This window comes from Mesoplodon bidens (genome assembly GCF_964165515.1).
Source record: "Mesoplodon bidens genome assembly, chromosome: 4".
Taxonomy (NCBI): domain Eukaryota; kingdom Metazoa; phylum Chordata; class Mammalia; order Artiodactyla; family Ziphiidae; genus Mesoplodon; species Mesoplodon bidens.
The window spans coordinates 161,899,082-161,917,325 of NC_138160.1; the positions used below are offsets into that span (position 1 = coordinate 161,899,082).

An 18,244-nucleotide genomic window follows, 5' to 3' on the forward strand; every position below is an offset into this window, starting at 1 on the left:
ACAATCCCCCATTCCTCACAATGGTCCATCTGGAAGGAAGGCTATGTTTCCCAGGGTTTAGGAGTTTGATCTGTTTGCCACAGAATCAAGGGATCTCAAGCTGAAGTCAGGCCCAGCCCACTTGGCCTGTTGGCACTCTACCTTGCCCTCCGCTGTCTCCCTTGGAGGCTGTGACTTTGCCCAGCAGGCTGTGCAGGAAGTCATTCTCAGCTGTCACCCTAGAAAGGAAAAGAAAGCACAAAGTACTTGCGTGGTACCCTCATGGAGTCCCTACCTTGTGGTTCCAGGAGCTCCAGAAAGCTGCCCAACCCCTCCATACACCTTAGGTGAAAAGTGAGCCTGCCCACGTCAGCTCAGAGAGTGTACCTGCCATCAAGAAGCACATCTCTCTTTTTCACAAAGCAACATGGCTCTGAAATTAGGGGAATACCAATGCTACAAGTAGAGGCCATTTTTATTCCTAGGAAGACTCTTGAAAAGGAAGGATTCCCAAGCCCTCAAAATGAGTATCTGCTCAGCAAGGTGGAAAAGGCTTTATCTGCTCATGCTAAGTCCTAATCACATGACTTAGAGTCACTGACCTCATTATCTGTAACAAAACACCATCCTCCTTAGACAAACAAGGACAAAGTTCTCAAACTGGGGGTCCTGCTTTCTCAAACTTGTTTTAGGTCAAGGAAAGGATATTCACCCTCATTACCCTCCTCTAAAGTCATGGATATTTCTACCCACAAGAATTAGGTTCTGATTTCCTATTATATGCTCCTGATATGCTGCTGCTTCACAGCTTCGTGGTCCCTGTCATACTTAATCTTTTGTTCATTTAATTCTGCATCTAAACATAAGCTTCAGGAAGACAGGGCCACGTCGACCTTGTTCCCCACCTCATCCCCCCACGCCTGGCACAACACCCGGCCCTCTGACAGCCTTCAGTCAAAGTCCATTGAATAAATACCATCTCATGAACACATAGGTGAGGAGCTGGTTGGGTTTTTTTTTTCACCCCAAATTCATAGTTTATCTAAGGGTTCAATCTTGGTGGTGTACATTCAATAGGTTGGGACAAATATATAATAACATAGGTCCATCCCTCCCACACTCCTGATAACTACTCATCTCTTTGTTGTCTCCATAGTTTTGCCTTTTCCAGAATGTTAGTTATATAGTTGAAATCATACAGTATGTAGCCTTCTCAGATTGGCTTCTTTCACTTGTAATATACATTTAAGGTTCCTCCATGTCTTTTCGTGGCTTAATAGCTCATTTCTTCTTAGCTCTGAATGGTATTCCACTGTCTTGAATGTACCACGGTTTATTTATCCATTCACCTACTGAAGGACATCTTGGTTGCTTCCAAGTTTGGGCAATTATGAATAAAGCTGCTATAAACATTTGTGTGCAGGTTTTTGTGTGGACATGTTTTCAACTTCTTTGAGTAAATACCAAGGAGCATGATTGTTGGATCATATGGTAAGAGTATGTTTAATTTTATAAGAAACCAACAAACTGTCTTCCAAAGTAGCTGTACCATTTTGCATTCCCACCAGCAATGTGTAAGACTATCTGTTGCTCCACACCCTCACCAGGATTTTGGCGTTGTTAGTGTTCTGGATTTTGGCCACTCTGATGGGTATGTAGTAGTTATCTCATTGTTGTTTTAATTTGCATTTCCCTGATGACATTTGATGCGGAACATCTTTTCATGTGCTTATTTGCCATTTATATATCTACTTTGGTAAGGTGTCTGTTAAGGTCTTTGGCCCATTTTTAAATTGGGTTATTTTCTTATGGTTGATTTTTAATAGTTCTTTGTATAAGCTGCTTGGTTTTGAATGCCTCAGCACTGAGACCATCATTCTCAACCTGCCCTCCTCCTGGGAGGTCCTACCTGGGCTATCATCAACTCAGGGAATCAGTTCACCCTGCTTTTGTGTGGCCCTCAATCAGAAAGGATGTGGTTTCAGAGAATGGAAAGAAATGGGAAATCTCTCACGGGTGAAAAGGGATGAAGTGCTGCTTTTCTTCATCACTCTCTGCTTTCCCCTTGATGATGTCTGTTATATCCATAACTAGAAAGAAAAGAGAAATGAATTAATGGTTTAAGCCCTCTTGCTCCCAGGAAAGGGTAACAATGGGATGAGCTTGTAGGGCAGGAGGCTGGGACAGGAAAGCCTAAAAAGGCAAGCAAGCCAGCATGAGACAATACACAGACAGCAAGGGTTCATCACAGGCAACAACTGGCAAACGCCTCTGGGCAAACCGGGCTGGGAGGTCAACAGTCAGGGAAGCATCCAAGAACCCAGGGCTTGGCGGAGGCCAAAAGGAAAGAGTCAGAGCCGTGCTTATGGAATTAAGCGTATGGAATTAATTAGGTTTGGATCTGACATATTTGTATTGGATGTTTACTGTGCTGACAAAACCCAAGCGCGGTGACTCCCTGTGGGATCTGAAGACTTATTCATCCTCTTTTCGTAAAGGTGCTCATACGCACAGACACGTTATCTGTGGATCCTTGAACCCTGCATTTACAGAGGGGTCCTAGCTCCTCTGAAACTTCTCCTTAAATCAGCCACTGAAGGTCCATAAAAAACCAAGGTAAAGAACTCCTGCACTAGAGCAGGGATTATAGAAATGGGGGCGGGGGAGGAGCACTGAGACATGCTAGCCAAATAGAGCCAAAACCCTAGTAGCATGAAATTCCTCAAACACTCCAGGCCCCAGTCAGGGAGCCATTAAAACTGCTTGGGTAATAATCAACTAGTGATTGCATCTAGCACAAGAGAGGAGTTAGGGAACTGAGAGAAGGAGGGGAAACTGTTATTTGAACCTGACCAGCATCCATTCTCTCTGATGAACAGAACCCCCCTTGCCCATTCTCAGTGAGAACGATTTGGGTAGAACCATCTCCCTCTGGCTCCAGAGTTTTTCATACTGCAAATTCATTTGAGTTCCTGGATCCAGCTATGCCTGAAGCAATCTATTCCTAAACCTTTCAGTTACACCAGATTGCTGTCACCTGAAACCAAAAGAGAGAGCCAGCTACACTTGGAGACAAAGACACACTTTGCAGTAAGGCTGAAGGACCCTCACTGCCCTAACAGGGACATTGTGATGCCAAAAGTGTCCCTCATATAGAATCAGAGAATTTAGACCAAGTCATGGATCAACCAGGTCCAAGTCCCTCATTTTGCAGATAATGAAACTAAGGCCCTGGGGAATATGCTTGTCCAAGATCGCCTAGCTAGCTAGCTGGCAATAATGCTAAGTTGAAACACCAGCTGGCTCAGTATAAGCTAACTTCTTCCGCTTCGCCACTTTGCAAGCAGTGCCAGGGGACTCACTGGACAGCCAGCTGGTTTGTAATAACAGAAGATCAGCATGTCCTGAAGTGAGAAACCTGAAACACTGGGTTTAGATATGGTATACAAGGATTATAAATGGTACACAAGTAAAATGTTATACTTTAATAAAAAGTAAAATTCGCATATCGAATTGCTATTTCCACAGGTATTTAAATTGTCTTTTAAGAAAACAAAATGTACTTCAGTTTAAATAAAGAAGGTTCCTTAACAGAAAATATATTGGGTAAATAATAGTGCAAGTGATAGTCAAATGTAACAAAAACTGTAAAAGTGGGACAAGAATGATGAAGTCTTGGGAACCCCCAAGAGAGTTAAGGCTTGGAAAGGAACGTGGAGGTGACGTTGCTCTCAAGCAGCCTCATTCGGTTATGCCAGCTCTCCACATGTCCACTTCCAGCTGCAATTTATATGTGTGGTGGGTGACTCATTCTGCGTAACTGCATTTCCTGTCCTGGATATTTTTTTAAATGATTTGCTCCTCATAATTAGATCCCACCCATATTGTTCTTCCTTTTTCACTGTGCTGGGGAGTGAAAGCGCCGACTGCTCAGACTGCACTGTGGTCCCAGCGCTCTGTTCCAGACACGGGGATTCCATTATTCACCGTCTTCATCATAAATCTAGACTTAGTTACCAATTATTTTGATTTAGTCACAAGAAATGTAGGTATTAGGGGTTGTCTGGCCTAAGTTTTTGAGGGGGGGGAGGGCAAGGAGGAGAGCGAAAGAAAAAAATCTTCAAAATTCAGTCACATGAAATGTGCACTCCAGTAACAGTTAGTGCTGTGTGGTGTGTCATTACCTGCCACCCCAAAAGGCCGCCTCAGTCCCTGCGTGCATTTCTTTGTGTTCGTATCCTTAAGATCCATCTTCCCAACTCGGACTATTTGACAAATCAAGTAAATTTTATCCCTGTTGAGGTCTTTGTTTCCAAGATCCTGTAAGGCAGAAAACGAATAGTTACACATCATGTGTCTAATGAACAAAAAGTAGAAAAGCAAACTCAGTAATAGTAAATTCTGGGGGTGGGGGGAAGTTGGTGCTTAGCACTTAGCATACACGGACCAATCATACAATTAGTCCTGGGAAAGGTGGAAAACAAAGCTATCACCCCCGTTTCACACATAAGAAAGGTGAGTTTTGGAAAGGAAACTGGGTGACAGGGCTCTGGTGTTCAATCCTGATTCTTTCACCTCAAACTGATGGGAAGAGAAAGATAGAGGTACAGTATCATTTGTATAGGTAGCCGTCCCTATATACCAGCTGATGTATCCAAAAATAGCATTTGTTGCAAATGACTCCATCCACCTGGTCATTGCTCAGCACCTCTGAGGGAGAAGGCAAAAGGAGGAAGGAAAAATCCTAACAATCACCGTTTACTGAGCACCTAATGCATGTACATCACTCGGGGTTGGGTTGTTGTGACACCAAACAACCCCAATATCTGAGAGCTTCTAACACAACAGGGTTTATTTCCAGCTCAGGCTACTGGTCCAGTGCAGATGGGCGGGGGCTCCACTCACTCACTGTGGCCCCCTGGCTGATGGAGGATCTATCCTGTCACAATAGGTGCATTCACCGTCCCCAGCGCAGGGGAAGGTAACGGGGCAAGTCACTCACTGGCTCTTAAAGCTCCCACCCAGAAGAGAGGCATATCACTTCCGCTTCCATTTCAGTGGCCAAAGCAAGGGCCGCGGCCACACCTAACTGCAAGGGGGACAGGGAATTACACTCAACTGTGGGCTCAGGAGGAGGAACGCTGAAACCGTGAACTAGCTGACTTCTCAAGCCCTGTGCCCAGTGTCGCACACATCATCGTCTTAGCTGACCTTTCACAACACTCCAAAGTCCCATCACTAATACTAGTACTGCAGCCCCATTTGACATATGGGGAAACTGAGACACAAAGAAGATAAGGGTCTTCCCCGAGGACACGACCTCAGTCCTTGCAGACACCGTCCGGTCACTCTGACCCCAAAGTCCATCAACCTAACCACCACAATACATTTCTTTCACCATCCAAAGGCACACAGGAGGGGAAACCACCTGGACTACCTCAGCATTCAAGTGCCCTGCTCAAATCTAAAAGCTTCAGTGTTCCTGGCACCCCCTTCCAGCTGAGATCAGCTGGAGAAGGGATGTCAAGGCATGTTGTTGGCATCAGAGCAGAGATCCCTGGGCCTGGCCTCACTAGAGAATAGTCGCTTCTCTTCTGAGTTAATCCTCACGCAGGCATACGTACTGGGAGCGGCCTGTCGGCTGACATCAGAGCCAGGGCCTGGGGAAAGCAGCCATCCCCAGCCTCTCACTGTGGCTGGTGTGGGACGAAGAGGGAGTGGTGTGCAGCGTCTCTGGGAACAAGACATGGCCCCAAAGTGGTCCACACCTTCCTGCTTGGGGGTTTAGGTGTCAACGTGGACAGGCTATGCTGCCTAGTTGCCTGATCAAACACTAGTCTAGGTGTTGCTGTGAAGTATTTTGTAGGTCTGATTAGCATCTACAATCAGTTAACTTTAAGTAAAGGACACACCTTCCATAATGTAGGTGGGCCTCATCTAATCAGCTGAAGGTCTTAAGAACAGAACGCGAGGTTTCCCAGCGAAGAAGGAATTCTGCCTCAAGACTAGAGTATAGAAATCCTCCCTGAATTTCCAGCCCTACAGATTTCAAACCTGTCAGCCCTCACAATCACATGAGCCAAATCCTCACAACAAATCTACCTATTTACGTATCTTCCTGGTTCAACTTCCCTGGAGAATCTTCACTGATACAAGGGCTGTCCTTTCAAAGCTGGAGGAACGGACAGCTGCTTCTCCACTCTCCCGAGTCTCCCCACTGGGCAGGGAGAGAGGGAAGGGAGGGGAGAGGCGGCTTTCTGACAGAGGAAGCCCCTCCACTCATTTGCATTTCCCGCCTTGCCCAGCAGGCAGAGTTTGAGATTCCAGCTGTCTCACATCCAGATGGTGGGACAGCCTCTTCTCTGGCCTGCCTGACTCCTTCCTCCAACCCACCCTGAAATCCCCCTGAAACTCATCTTTAGGAGTCATGTTCATCATTTCATTTCTCTCCCGGCAACAACGTTAATAGCTCGCTATTTGCTACCCTGTTAGTGCTAGTTTTCCCCAGCTGACATGAAATGTCCTGGACAAAATATATTTCCAGCTGTCCTATCCCACTGATTCCCCACTATTCTCTGCATGCAAGTACTCTATTTTTGTCACAAAGATTTCTTTATTGTTCCACAAACACACAATGTTCACTTTCGACTCTAGATCTTTCTTCCTAAGCCCCCCACCTGTACCTCCACCTCTAAAGTTTACCCCTTATTCCTCTATATATCCAAATCCTTTCCATCCTTAACAGCTCAAGTCCTGCTTCCCTCACAACGACCTCCATCCCTAATTACTTCTCTCCTCCCATTAGGACTTTTTATATTTTTGAATTATCTATATTGGTATCTTTCAGAGGCATTCCAGAGACACAGAAGCCCTGCCTCCTGACAGGTTCCTTCCTAAATGTTATGGGATGAATTATGTCTCCCCCAAACTCATACGTTGACCCCTTCATGTCTCAGAATGTGACTGTACTTGGAGACAGGGCATTTACAGAGGTGATGAAGCTAAAATGAGGTCATTAGGGTAAGCTCTAATCCAGTATGACTCGTGTCCTGATAAGAAGAGGCGTTTAGGACACAGACACGCAGAAGGACGGTCACATGAACACACAAGGAGAAGGTGGCCATCTGCAAGCCAAGGAGAGAGGCCTCAGAAGAAATCAAATCTGCCAGCACCTTGATCTTGGACTTCCAGCTACTGGAACTGTGAGAAAATAAATTTCTATTGTTTAAGCCACCCCGTCTATGGTACTTTGTAATGACAGCTCTAGCAAATTAATACACTAGATAACCATTTAAGATTCCTAGGTAAGTCCTTTTTCCACTCCTCTTCTCCGAAAAATTTTCACTTGCTCAAAAGAAGACACCAGATCTTTAAGAGCTTCCTCATCAGAGGCCCTTGGTACTAGAGAAGCTTATTGCTATGAGAGCAAGTAAAAATGCTTGAACATAGGTCATTCTCTGGAGAGTGTATAAACAGGCAATCTCAGAACTAGGCTTCAGTCTGCGGTGTCTCCCAATCATTCTCACTTGGGCCTCACGAAACTCAGACGTTTGGGGAAGCTGAGACACGAAACTTAAAACACGTGTGACCTGATTTAGTAATTCATTAGTGTTCCGTTTACTGTTCAGTCTTGTCCCCCATGTGTTAGCAGCAACCCCCAAACTGGGCAAAGTCTTAGGAAGCCTCGCGGTATATGCGCTTTCCTCTTACAGGGCCACGGAGGGTGAATGCTCATAAAGCAGAGAGAAGGGAAATCCACCATCAGCCCAACCCACGTGCCAGCTCCTTGGGCTCTGCCTCCAAAGAGGCAACTAGGAAGTGCTGACATCCAGAGACAAGAGAAATGAGGCCAGCAAGGCATGTGCCGGCCAAGCCGTATCTCATATTTAACTTAAACATCACCTCAATTGCCCAATTGAGAGTAATTCCCAGTCAAACGCCATCATATCACCCTGTGTTAATTATCTGCATTGCATGCATTGCCTTCTGAGATCTCGTGTTTATTTACTCCTTTAATTGTTTTCTGAATTCCCCCCATCACACCCTGAGGGCAGGAGCCTATCAGCTTACTCACTGCTGGATCCCCAGATACAGCACGGAGCTTACACACAGTAGGTGCTCATTGGGTAGCTCTTGAATCAATAAAAGAAGCTAGAGCACCATGACGTGCTCTGTCCTGAAATGAAGATTCCCATCATTTCAAGAGAAGGAAGTGTCAACCCATTAAGCCAGTCAACCAAGGCTCTCAAGTCCGTTTGCTGTGTGAAGAAGAGGTGGTGGCACAGGCAGAATTCCACAAAGGCAGGATCACACTCTCATTGTTCTTGAGCGACACCAATTTACTGATGACCTTTCCTGCACGCTTACATCATGAATGGGTTCTCTGCAAGATGAACCACTGATTGATTCCCTGTCCCTCTCCCTCTTGTGAAACATCTGTCTCTTGGTTTAATCAGGAAGCCCCGTGGGACTCTCCTATTTATCAAGAAAATAAATAGGCTCCTCCTTCTAACTAATAATAGACAAACGGCACTGAGGCACATTTATATATGCCAAGAAAACTTTGTCTAAGCAATTAGGATCTATGATCTTATTCCATGCCTCTAGCCCATTTTTCAGGAAATAAACAAAATAAATCAGCTGCACTCCAATCTAATTGTAACATAACAAAAGACATAGAACTTAATGGCCTGTAACTGGAAAATTATTGTGGGGCAAGGCAGGTTACTCCAGCATGTCAGTCACTCGGTAATGCCCAAACCCCTCCCTCGCTCCTCCTCTGTAAGCTCCCTTGCTAACACAGGTGACACAGTGAAAAATCTCATAAACGCTCTTCTCCCCAGAGATGCTTGCAGAAAACACCAATATCCTCAGATATCTTAAGATCATACTCTGAACACAACTGGGTGAAAACAGAAGAGGGGGGTTTCTGCTGGAAATGATAACTCTTATCTCCTTCCTTCCACTGTTTCTCCTTTCTAGAACTAAAAAGCCAGTTCACTCTCAGAAATAAGTCATCTAGGGCTTCCCTGGTGGCGCAGTGGTTGAGAGTCCGCCTGCCGATGCAGGGGACACGGGTTCGTGCCCCGGTCTGGGAAGATCCCACATGCCGCGGAGCGGCTGGGCCCATGAGGCATGGCCGATGAGCCTGCACGTCCGGAGCCTGTGCTCCGCAACAGAAGAGGCCACGACAGTGAGAGGCCCGCATACCACAAAAAAAAAAAAAAAGAAAGAAATCATCCAAATAGCAATTGATTTCAACATTTCTGTGTTATGGCTTGCCTGGTAAGTATTGCTATTTAGAAGGATGATCCCAGGGAATTGTAAGATCTTTAGTCATCTATGACTTAATTATGTTCAGAATGTCTAATTTACCAAGGCAGTCAATGTTCTAGGAAGGCCTTTTTTAATCTGATGTATTTTGGAAAGGTTTTTAGACGGTCTGAACCAAAGTCAGGAACTCAAGTTAACCATGAATTAACCAGAAAATCAGAGTAGCTGCTGTACCTAGTTCACCTCGACATTATTGCTGGAAGAGGTTTGTGCTTGTTTACACAGTGTTCTGCATTGTGTACACATGAGTGAGAAAGATAGGGAGCAAGGAGGAGATCCATCTTCCCAATAGCTTCCTTTTACAAAACGCCCAGAACGCAGCTCTGCACCAAGGCCACGCTCCCTCCTGACCACCTGACCAGCCCCATCTCCAAGATCATGTCCGTGAGTATGGGATGTGGTACAAGAGGACAGTGCACACCTACCGTGAAGACCACCTTCAGGTTGTTGAGCATCTCGATCTCCTTTGGGAAGCCCCTGCTGCCCCATCGCACCAGGTAGTTCTCACTGTGGGAAGAGGGGTGGCAACCCATTACTGCTAGGGGTCTCAATATTCATAAGGTAAAAATATTCACCAAGCCTCTGCTATGCGCCGAACACCAGGCTGGCAACTGGGGACATGGGAGTGTCTTAGACAGGCTCTCCCTGTCTGTCCCTCCCTCCAGGAGATCACAGTCCCGTCAGGGAGACAGACGTTAGACAAGCAGGGGTAAGGAATTACTAACACTTGGTATTCACAACCTCTTTCCCTCCGCCAGCTAGTAAGCAAATTCTAACCCAGCTATCTAATGTTTTTGAAGAGCGGCAGCATTCTCTGTAGAGGTGATAAAGAGTGGCAGAAGTGAGAGGGAAAGGATGTTTGTATGTTTTGCTGGGCATTAAGAATGTATTTGTCCTTCCCACCCTATTCCCCTTTCAAGATCGAGTAAAGATTTGAATTATTCTAAATTATCCATTAGATGTCGGACTGTTTCCTTGAAGGAATGTCACACTGTGATGGACCATAGAGGGCCTTAGCCATTATCTGAGATACACTTAAGTAATGATTTAAATGCAGTCGTGGCAACTATTTATATGCAATCATGCTACAAAGAAAAAGTTCAGGATGGTGTGAGAATGTATATCAGAAGAACCATGCCTAGCCTGGGTGGCTAGGGAAGTCTTTGCTGAGGATGTGACATGTAAATAAAGTTGGTCAGGAAAAAGAGAGTGGGAAAGGGAAATATGTCAGGCAAAGCAAACAGGCGTGCAAAGGCCCTGAGACAGGACGGAGCTTGATGCACCTAAAAAACAAATCCAAGGGGAAAATGGTAAGAGAAAAATCAGAAAGATAGGCCAGCCCATGTAGGCTTTATAGGCCATTCAAGGATTTTGACTTGATCCTGATGGTAATGAGAACCCACTGACAGGTTTTATGCAAGGCAGACACACAGTTCTGACATCTGATCATTTATCAACACACATCTTCTAGCAATCATACACACACCCCTGTGCGGTTCATACTAGTCAGCCTAGCTGCATCGACAAGATCAGGAAATGTGGCATTCTTTAACTTAGGAGAAGCTTGGTATAGTTTGCTGAGTTGAGTCATTCAGTTTTCCATGCCATCCAGGAGCATAGAGTTGGTTCTAAATAACTGCCCGTTATCTTGAATCAGGATACAAACAAAATAAAACTCAAAAAGCAAGTCAGCCCAAAAAAGGCATAATAAGAGAATTCAGCAAAGTTAAAGGGAATTGCCTGCTTTTTAGAGGTTTGTTCTCTCTGATGCCTTGTTTTTTTCTCTCCACTCACCCCTGGAAGACTATTAAAAGCAGTCTGAGCAAGGTTCAAGGGGGAAATAGAACTTACAACGGAAAGAAAACTGTCCCAGATTAACCAATGGTTAAAACTTAATCAAGTTGAATGTACTTTTTTTTTAGTAAGATCTAAAATTTTTAGTGGAATTTTCAGCAAAATAACCAAGAAGCCTCCAAGGCTCCATCCCCAAAAAGATTTGTTTTAATTATTTTCCATTGGTTATTTCTGGACTGTCATAGTGAAATACCTGGGTATTTCCCAGGACCTTTAATCACATGTAGCATGTCCAGTAGAGGACTAGCCTGCTAGGTCTAAACACTAGGCACCAGCAATTTTCTTCTAGGGGAAAGAGAATCATAAATCAGAAAAGCAATTTAGAGGGCTGAGTTGGCCCCATCCATCTTTGCCCAGGAAGACCTGGGTGGTAAATCTGAAGGCCTACCTGGCACCAAGACAGGTAAGACCTCTTCCACATGACACCCTCCTCAGGGGAAGAGGGAGAACCATTCCAACTCTTTCTTGAGCTCCTTTTGGAAATTAGCCTTGCCACTGGCCTGATGCCTGAACTGCTTCTTTTCCATACTACCAAAATTTATCTTAAGTTTCCCAAACCAAATCTCTGCAGGCATCCATTGGAATCGGACCATCGTACATCCCAATACTGAAAGGTTGGTCCCAGCCAAATTCTCCCCAGCTCACATCTGGACCACACTGAGGATGCCCTAACTTGCCTGTGGCTCACTGTATGCACACGCTGGCTAGGGAAGGCAGGAATGGAGAAACTTGGTTTCTTAGGGAGAGAACAGCTACCCAGAGTCAGACCGACTGGGGGAGTGCTTCCAAGTTCCCCTGCCCCTTTCCAGTATCATGCCTCTTCTCTTCTTTCTTTGTTTTCTACTCTTTTTTGCTGGCGGGGTTCTGCCCCTTTGTCCCCCTCCTCCTCAGCCCTCTCTCCCGAGGGCTTCCCTGTGTCTCTGGCACTCTCAGAGGCATCGTTCAGGCATGCCCCATCGAGCGCATCATTTGGTGTGTGGCGCATCGGGGAACAGAGCTGCCACCTCACTGACCCGCTGCTTCCCTCCACAGGGCTGGTTCAGGCCATCCATCACTTAGATGAGCCAGCAGGCCAGGCACGCTTGTCAGTTCAGCCATGAGGAATCCTTGTGTTTTCTGAGAGGCAGGGAGTGCTTTCGGGATCTCTGTCACAGGTGCCTTGGAGCAGCTGACAGGGAACAGCAAGGGGCCTATGACACGCAGACCATCTCAAAGTGGGTTCTAAGGGAGCAGGAACGCTTGTTCACAGTGTCTGCTGAGGCTTAGCCAGATGAGCTGGGCTGATTCTTTAAATTAGAGATTTAAGTTTGCTATAAAGAATAGCTTTCCACCGTAACAGTGCTAAGACCCTGGTGAGAACCACTGAGGATATTTGATACAACTCTTTCCTTGGTGACAGATTAAACTGGAAACTAGCTAATGTTTGGAGTCAGATGGACTTGGGTAGACAGCTCAGCTCTGCCATTTATAAATATATGTGCCTTTGAGCAAGTCACTTGACCTCTCTGAGCCTCATTTTCTCACCCAAATCACATAGAGTAATGATGATTATGTGAGATCACATACAGACCTCAGTTCCGTCTTCTTAGATGGATAGCCCCTTCTATGTTTAATAAATGTCTCCAAGAGAGCCATTATTTTCTAAAGTGAATTTTATAATTCAGTAGGAACTATATGTTATCTCCTTTAATCATCAATTCAAGCAAGGTAAGAAGATATCATTTTCTCCATAGAAGCAGAAGGATCATGCTCCAGCTCCACTGTACTGCGTTAACTGGGATCTCAAATACAGGACCACGTGTTGGCTCAGAACCCCACTGGAGGGGACAGGCAGTGGTCACCTGGGAGGAAGGATGGACTGAGCCACAGGCAGATGCCAGGGCTGGCAGTGGGGGCCAGAAGTACATCAAGGTCTTTCCTCTGGAGATTCCCAAACGTGTTTTCCCTTCTTCGAGCTGAGGTACCTGGAAGTTCCCTTACTTTTTCCATTTTCAAGAACAATTAATTAAGATAGTAACAATGATAACCACTACCACTTGGAGCACCATGTGCCAGGCCCTGTGCTTCCTGTGCTTTTTCCTATTAAAGTCTAACTAAAAGAAATGACCCCGTGAGGTTGACACTTACATTTTGCAAATGGGAAACTCAGGCTTAAGAAAGATTAACAATGTGCCCAAGGTTAAGAAAGAGTAAATGGTGGGGGCACGATGTGAACCCATGCAGATTCCAGAGCCCACACTCTTAGCCTGCTACTGCCATTGAGGACAGGGCGTTTTCACCATTCATTTCTTAACTCTCCTTTTAAAATAGGTATTTTTATTCTATTCAGTGCTACCTGTCTGAATCTTGTTATTTTTGGTTGTTTTCCAGTAATCAAAGAACTGTTTACAAAACCCTATGGTGTAACCATAACCCTACTCTGGGAAAAAAAAAGTGGTGAAAGTAACATTTCCACCTGACTCCCACACCCTAAAAGAAGAAGTTATTTCCACATTCTCAGCTAGACTGTTTCTCTACTGGGTGGGAATTTCTCCACAAGTGATGGTGGAAGGAAAAGGCACTCTGAGCTCTGCCAACTCCAATCTCCCGAATACAAAGAAGTCAGGCAATGTTGAACACTTACCTTATGACCATTTGCTTGTTGGGGTCATAGAGGGACATGAAGAGTTCAGCGTCTTCCCCAATTCTGCACACAAAGTTTCTCACAAAGACATAGAGGCTGTGGGTAGGGGATGAGGAGATCCGGGAATACATTCCATAATCAGGCTGATCTTTTGACTGAGAGGTGGAAGGAAAAGGGAGAAAATTAGCCCAGCACCACTCAGGACAACAGAAAGACCGCCCTGAATATTAAGAATCATGTAAGTTTCAAGCCTAAAGATTTCAGCATTATATCCAGGCCTTCCACCAAAAGTTCCTGTTGTCTGAGCCAAGTCACTTTGACTCTCTTGGCCTTGATCTTGGGAAATACCACAAATGACCCAGACTTCCACATAAAGTTTAGTGTCATAAAGAGCACAAACTATAAAAGAAAAAAAATGCTTAAACAGACTTTATCAAAACTAAAAATTCTGCTTTTTGAAAGACACATTTAAGAAAATGAAAGGCCAGGTACACACCAGGAGAAAATTTATTTGCAAAACATGTATCTGATAAATAATTTGTATCCAGAATATACAAAGAATTTTTACAACTCAATGACAAGAAAATCAACCCAATGAAAATGGGCAAGGTATCTGAACAAACACTTCACAAAAAAAGATACAAATGGTAAAGGCCAGTAAGCACATGAAGAGATGCTCAAAATCACTAGTCATTCAGGGACATTCAAAACAACAGTGAGATACCACTACACAACCACTAGAATAGTTAAAGTTAAAACACTGACAATATCAAGTGCTAACAAGAATGTAGAGGAACTGGCACTCCCATAGTTTGCTGATGGGAATGCAAAATTATACAGGCCTTTTGGGAAATAGTATGTTGGTACCTGAAAAAGTTAAATATGTACTTATCATATGCTCCAACGACTATTATCCAGAAAGAATAAAATCATATGCCCACACAAAGATTTATATGAAAATGTTCATAGTGTTATTAGTTATAATAGCCCTGAATTAGAAACAACCCACATATTCAACAACTGATCAATGATACATACCACTGGCAACTGGTCAATGGTATAGCAACTCAGCAATGAAAAGGAAAAAACATTAATACATACAACAACACGAACTTCAAAAACAGCATGCTGAGTAAAAGTCAAACACAAAAACCATATGGGACTTCCCTGGTGGCGCAGCAGTTAAGAATCCGCCTGCCAATGCAGGGGATGCAGGTTCAAGCCCTGGTCCGGGAATAACCCACATGCCACAGAGCAACTAAGCCTGTGCGCCACAACTACTGAGCCCACATGCCACAACTACTGAAGCCCATGCACCTAGAGCCCATGCTCCACAACAAGAGAAGCCATCGCAATGAGAAGCCTGCACACCACATCAAAGAATAGCCCCCACTCGCTGGAAATAGAGAAAGCCCACATGCAGCAACGAAGACCCAACACAGCCAAAAATAAAAAATATATATAAAATAAATAAATAAACTTATAAAAAAAGACATATGATTCCATTTATATTAAATTCTAGAAAAGACAAAATATAGTCACAAAAGGGGTTGCCTGGGGCTTGGGACTGGGGAAGGGGGTTGACTGCAAAGGAACTCAAAGGAACTTTTAGGATCATGGAGCTATTCTATACCTTGATTGCAGTAGAGTCTGCCCAACACTATGTATTAATAAGATCCATTAGACTGTAATTTTATTTTATTTTATTTTATTATTTTTTTTTTGCGGTACGTGGGCCTCTCACTGCTGCGGCCTCTCCCGTTGCGGAGCGCAGGCTCAGCGGCCACGGCTCATGGGCCTAGCTGCTCTGTGACAAGTGGGATCTTCCTGGACCGGGGCACAAACCCGTGTCCCCTACATTGGCAGGCAGACTCTCAACCACTGCACTACCAGGGAAGCCCTAGACTGTAATTTTTTTTTCCTAGACTGTAATTTTAAATGAATTAATTTTATTGTATGAAAATCATATCTCAGTAGAGCTAAAAATAAAGTTGCTTTCAAACAATATACGGTGGATAAAATACTTTTTAAAAATATAAATCAGATTATCATAACCTTGTAAAGATTATGTTTCCTTGGAATCTTTTCTTGGCTTCTTACCACAGTTGGAGTAATATCTTAGCTCTTCCCCATGACCCTTAGGTCCTATGAGAACTGGCTCCTGCTACCTACCTCTGCAAAGCATTGCCTTCACTCTTCCACTGTTCATTATGGCCCATCCATACTGACCTTTCTACTCCTTGAACATTCAGAACTCAGTACTACCTCAGGGTCTTTGCATTTGCTGATCCCCCTGCATTGAACATCTTGTCCCTAGATCTTCCCAGGCCTGCTGCCTTCACATTATACAAGTGTCATCTCAGATGTCCCTCCTGGGAGAGGCCTTTCCTGATGGTACCTTTCAAAATAGCTCCTGATTCACATAACACTAATTGATTGCCTTTTAGAAACTTATCGCCATCTGGAATTATTTACTTATTTACTTTTTGAACATTTCTTCTTTTTTCCTCTCTGGAATATAAAAGGTCCGTGAGAACAGGAAACTTGCCTGGCATTAAACCACCTGGGGGTTGGTTGTGGAATCAATCAAGATCCAAGTACAAAAACACAATAAAATGCATGTGGTTACTGATCATCTCAGGTCATAGGACAGATGTCCCTTTGAATAATATACAGTCTGGTTAATTAGCTTATTATTTTAAACTTATGATGTGCTAAAGCCTGCTTTGCTTGGCCAAGCCTAGTTCACAAAGCTCACCATCTCTTCCTTGATACGCTCTGTGATTTTATCAGTCGCTTCTTCGTGTGCATGGAACAAGCTGATGACGCTGGTATTATCAGGGTCCAAGATATTTCCATCTTCATCTCTGACAATCAGATCAAGTTCAAGGATTCTGAAAAGCAAAAATATGAGATGATAAATCAAGGGAGGCTGAAGCCTGTAGAACGTTGGTGAGAAGTTTCTACCAGAAAGCTCACCTGATTTCTGAGGATCATAGGCTCCCATAGCACAGCTCTATACAGACAGCCTTGCACACAGCTGGGAGTCACACTGATATAGCTCAGCCTTTCTGGGAGGTACTGTGGTAGTGTGTATTAAGAAAATTTTAATGTGTATTTCCTGTGATACTGAACTTAGAAAAACAACCACACTTGAACAAGGATGTGTGTTACATCAGCAAAGTGTTGAAAAAAACTAAAATGTCAGTCAAAGGGGGAATGGGTAAATAAACTGTCATCTGTAATGGAATTCTATGTAGTCGGGTTTTAAAAATATGATATAGTTTTGATATGTTTAATGATATGTATTAGTGAAGAAAAAATCAAGCATGGAAAGATGCATACAGTGTGTTTTTTTTTTTTTTTTTTTTTTGTGATACGCAGGCCTCTCACTGTCGTGGCCTCTCCCGTTGCGGAGCACAGCCTCCGGATGCGCAGGCTCAGCGGCCATGGCTCACGGGCCCAGCCGCTCTGCGGCATGTGGGATCTTCCTGGACCGGGGCACAAACCCGTGTCCCCCGCATTGGCAGGCGGACTCTCAACCACTGCGCCACCAGGGAAGCCCCAATACAGTGTGAAGCAAAAAACAAGCAAACAAAGAAACCAAGGCAGGTATGTTACCTGGGTGCATGTACAGAGAGAAAGGTATGGACAAAATGCACCAAACTACCAACATGCGTGCCTGTAAGGAGAGGTAGGGCACTGGGACTAGGAGGGGTGGAGGGATCAAGGGAGAATTTTGCCTTATCTCTATTTGTTTAATGTTTATATAACATAACATAATATAGTATGATATATAATACATATGCAGAGAAGGTATTCACGTACCACTTATTCAATGATACCTTGAAAATAGTTGTTGGGGGAGAAATCTCAGATATATCCATTGTTACCCACAGTTTGCTCTTTAGCTCTGTGACTTCCAGGTCACAGGATTTTCCCTGCTTGGTATTGATTTGTTTCAACTGCATCTGCCATTCTGATTGGCATCAATGGCACTAGTAACAGTAAAATACTCACACAGCACTTGCGATAAGCTGTACCTTAAATTCTTCACACATATTAAGGCATTTAACTCTTGTAACAACTCTGTGAGGGAAGTACTATTAATACCTGCATTTTACAGATGAAGAAAAGACTGAGGATAATTTACTCCAGGTCACATAGCTAGTAAAAAGTAATATGGCATCCTAGTCTGCACTCTTAACCTTTATGGTATACTTTCAAGATAGGAGGCTCTTAGAGGCAGCACTGGGTTTGTGGACAGGGGTTATGTTTGCACAGGTCCTAACCTGAAGCTGCTTTTGCATCTGATCTTGACATGGAGGACCTCAGTTGTCCATACAAAGAGGGGAGGGGGTGGTGGGCTGATGGAGACTCTGAGAGGAACAACGGTGGTCCTGCTTAGGCACCACTACCACCAAGCACCAGACAGGGTCAGGGCAGCAAGGACAG

General features: G+C 44.3%; 1 protein-coding gene across 1 annotated transcript in view; it reads right to left on the reverse strand.

The window, feature by feature from the left end:
• DOCK2 (dedicator of cytokinesis 2) overlaps positions 1–18,244 on the reverse strand; it is a 416,115-nt gene that overhangs the window by 361,095 nt on the left and 36,776 nt on the right. The window contains exons 7-12 of the mRNA XM_081230991.1: positions 16,548–16,683; positions 13,790–13,944; positions 9,738–9,819; positions 4,164–4,299; positions 1,994–2,069; positions 142–218 (exon numbers count right to left, since the gene is read on the reverse strand). Coding sequence (XP_081087117.1) covers positions 142–218; positions 1,994–2,069; positions 4,164–4,299; positions 9,738–9,819; positions 13,790–13,944; positions 16,548–16,683 — 662 coding nt within the window. The remainder of the gene's footprint in view (positions 1–141; positions 219–1,993; positions 2,070–4,163; positions 4,300–9,737; positions 9,820–13,789; positions 13,945–16,547; positions 16,684–18,244) is intronic.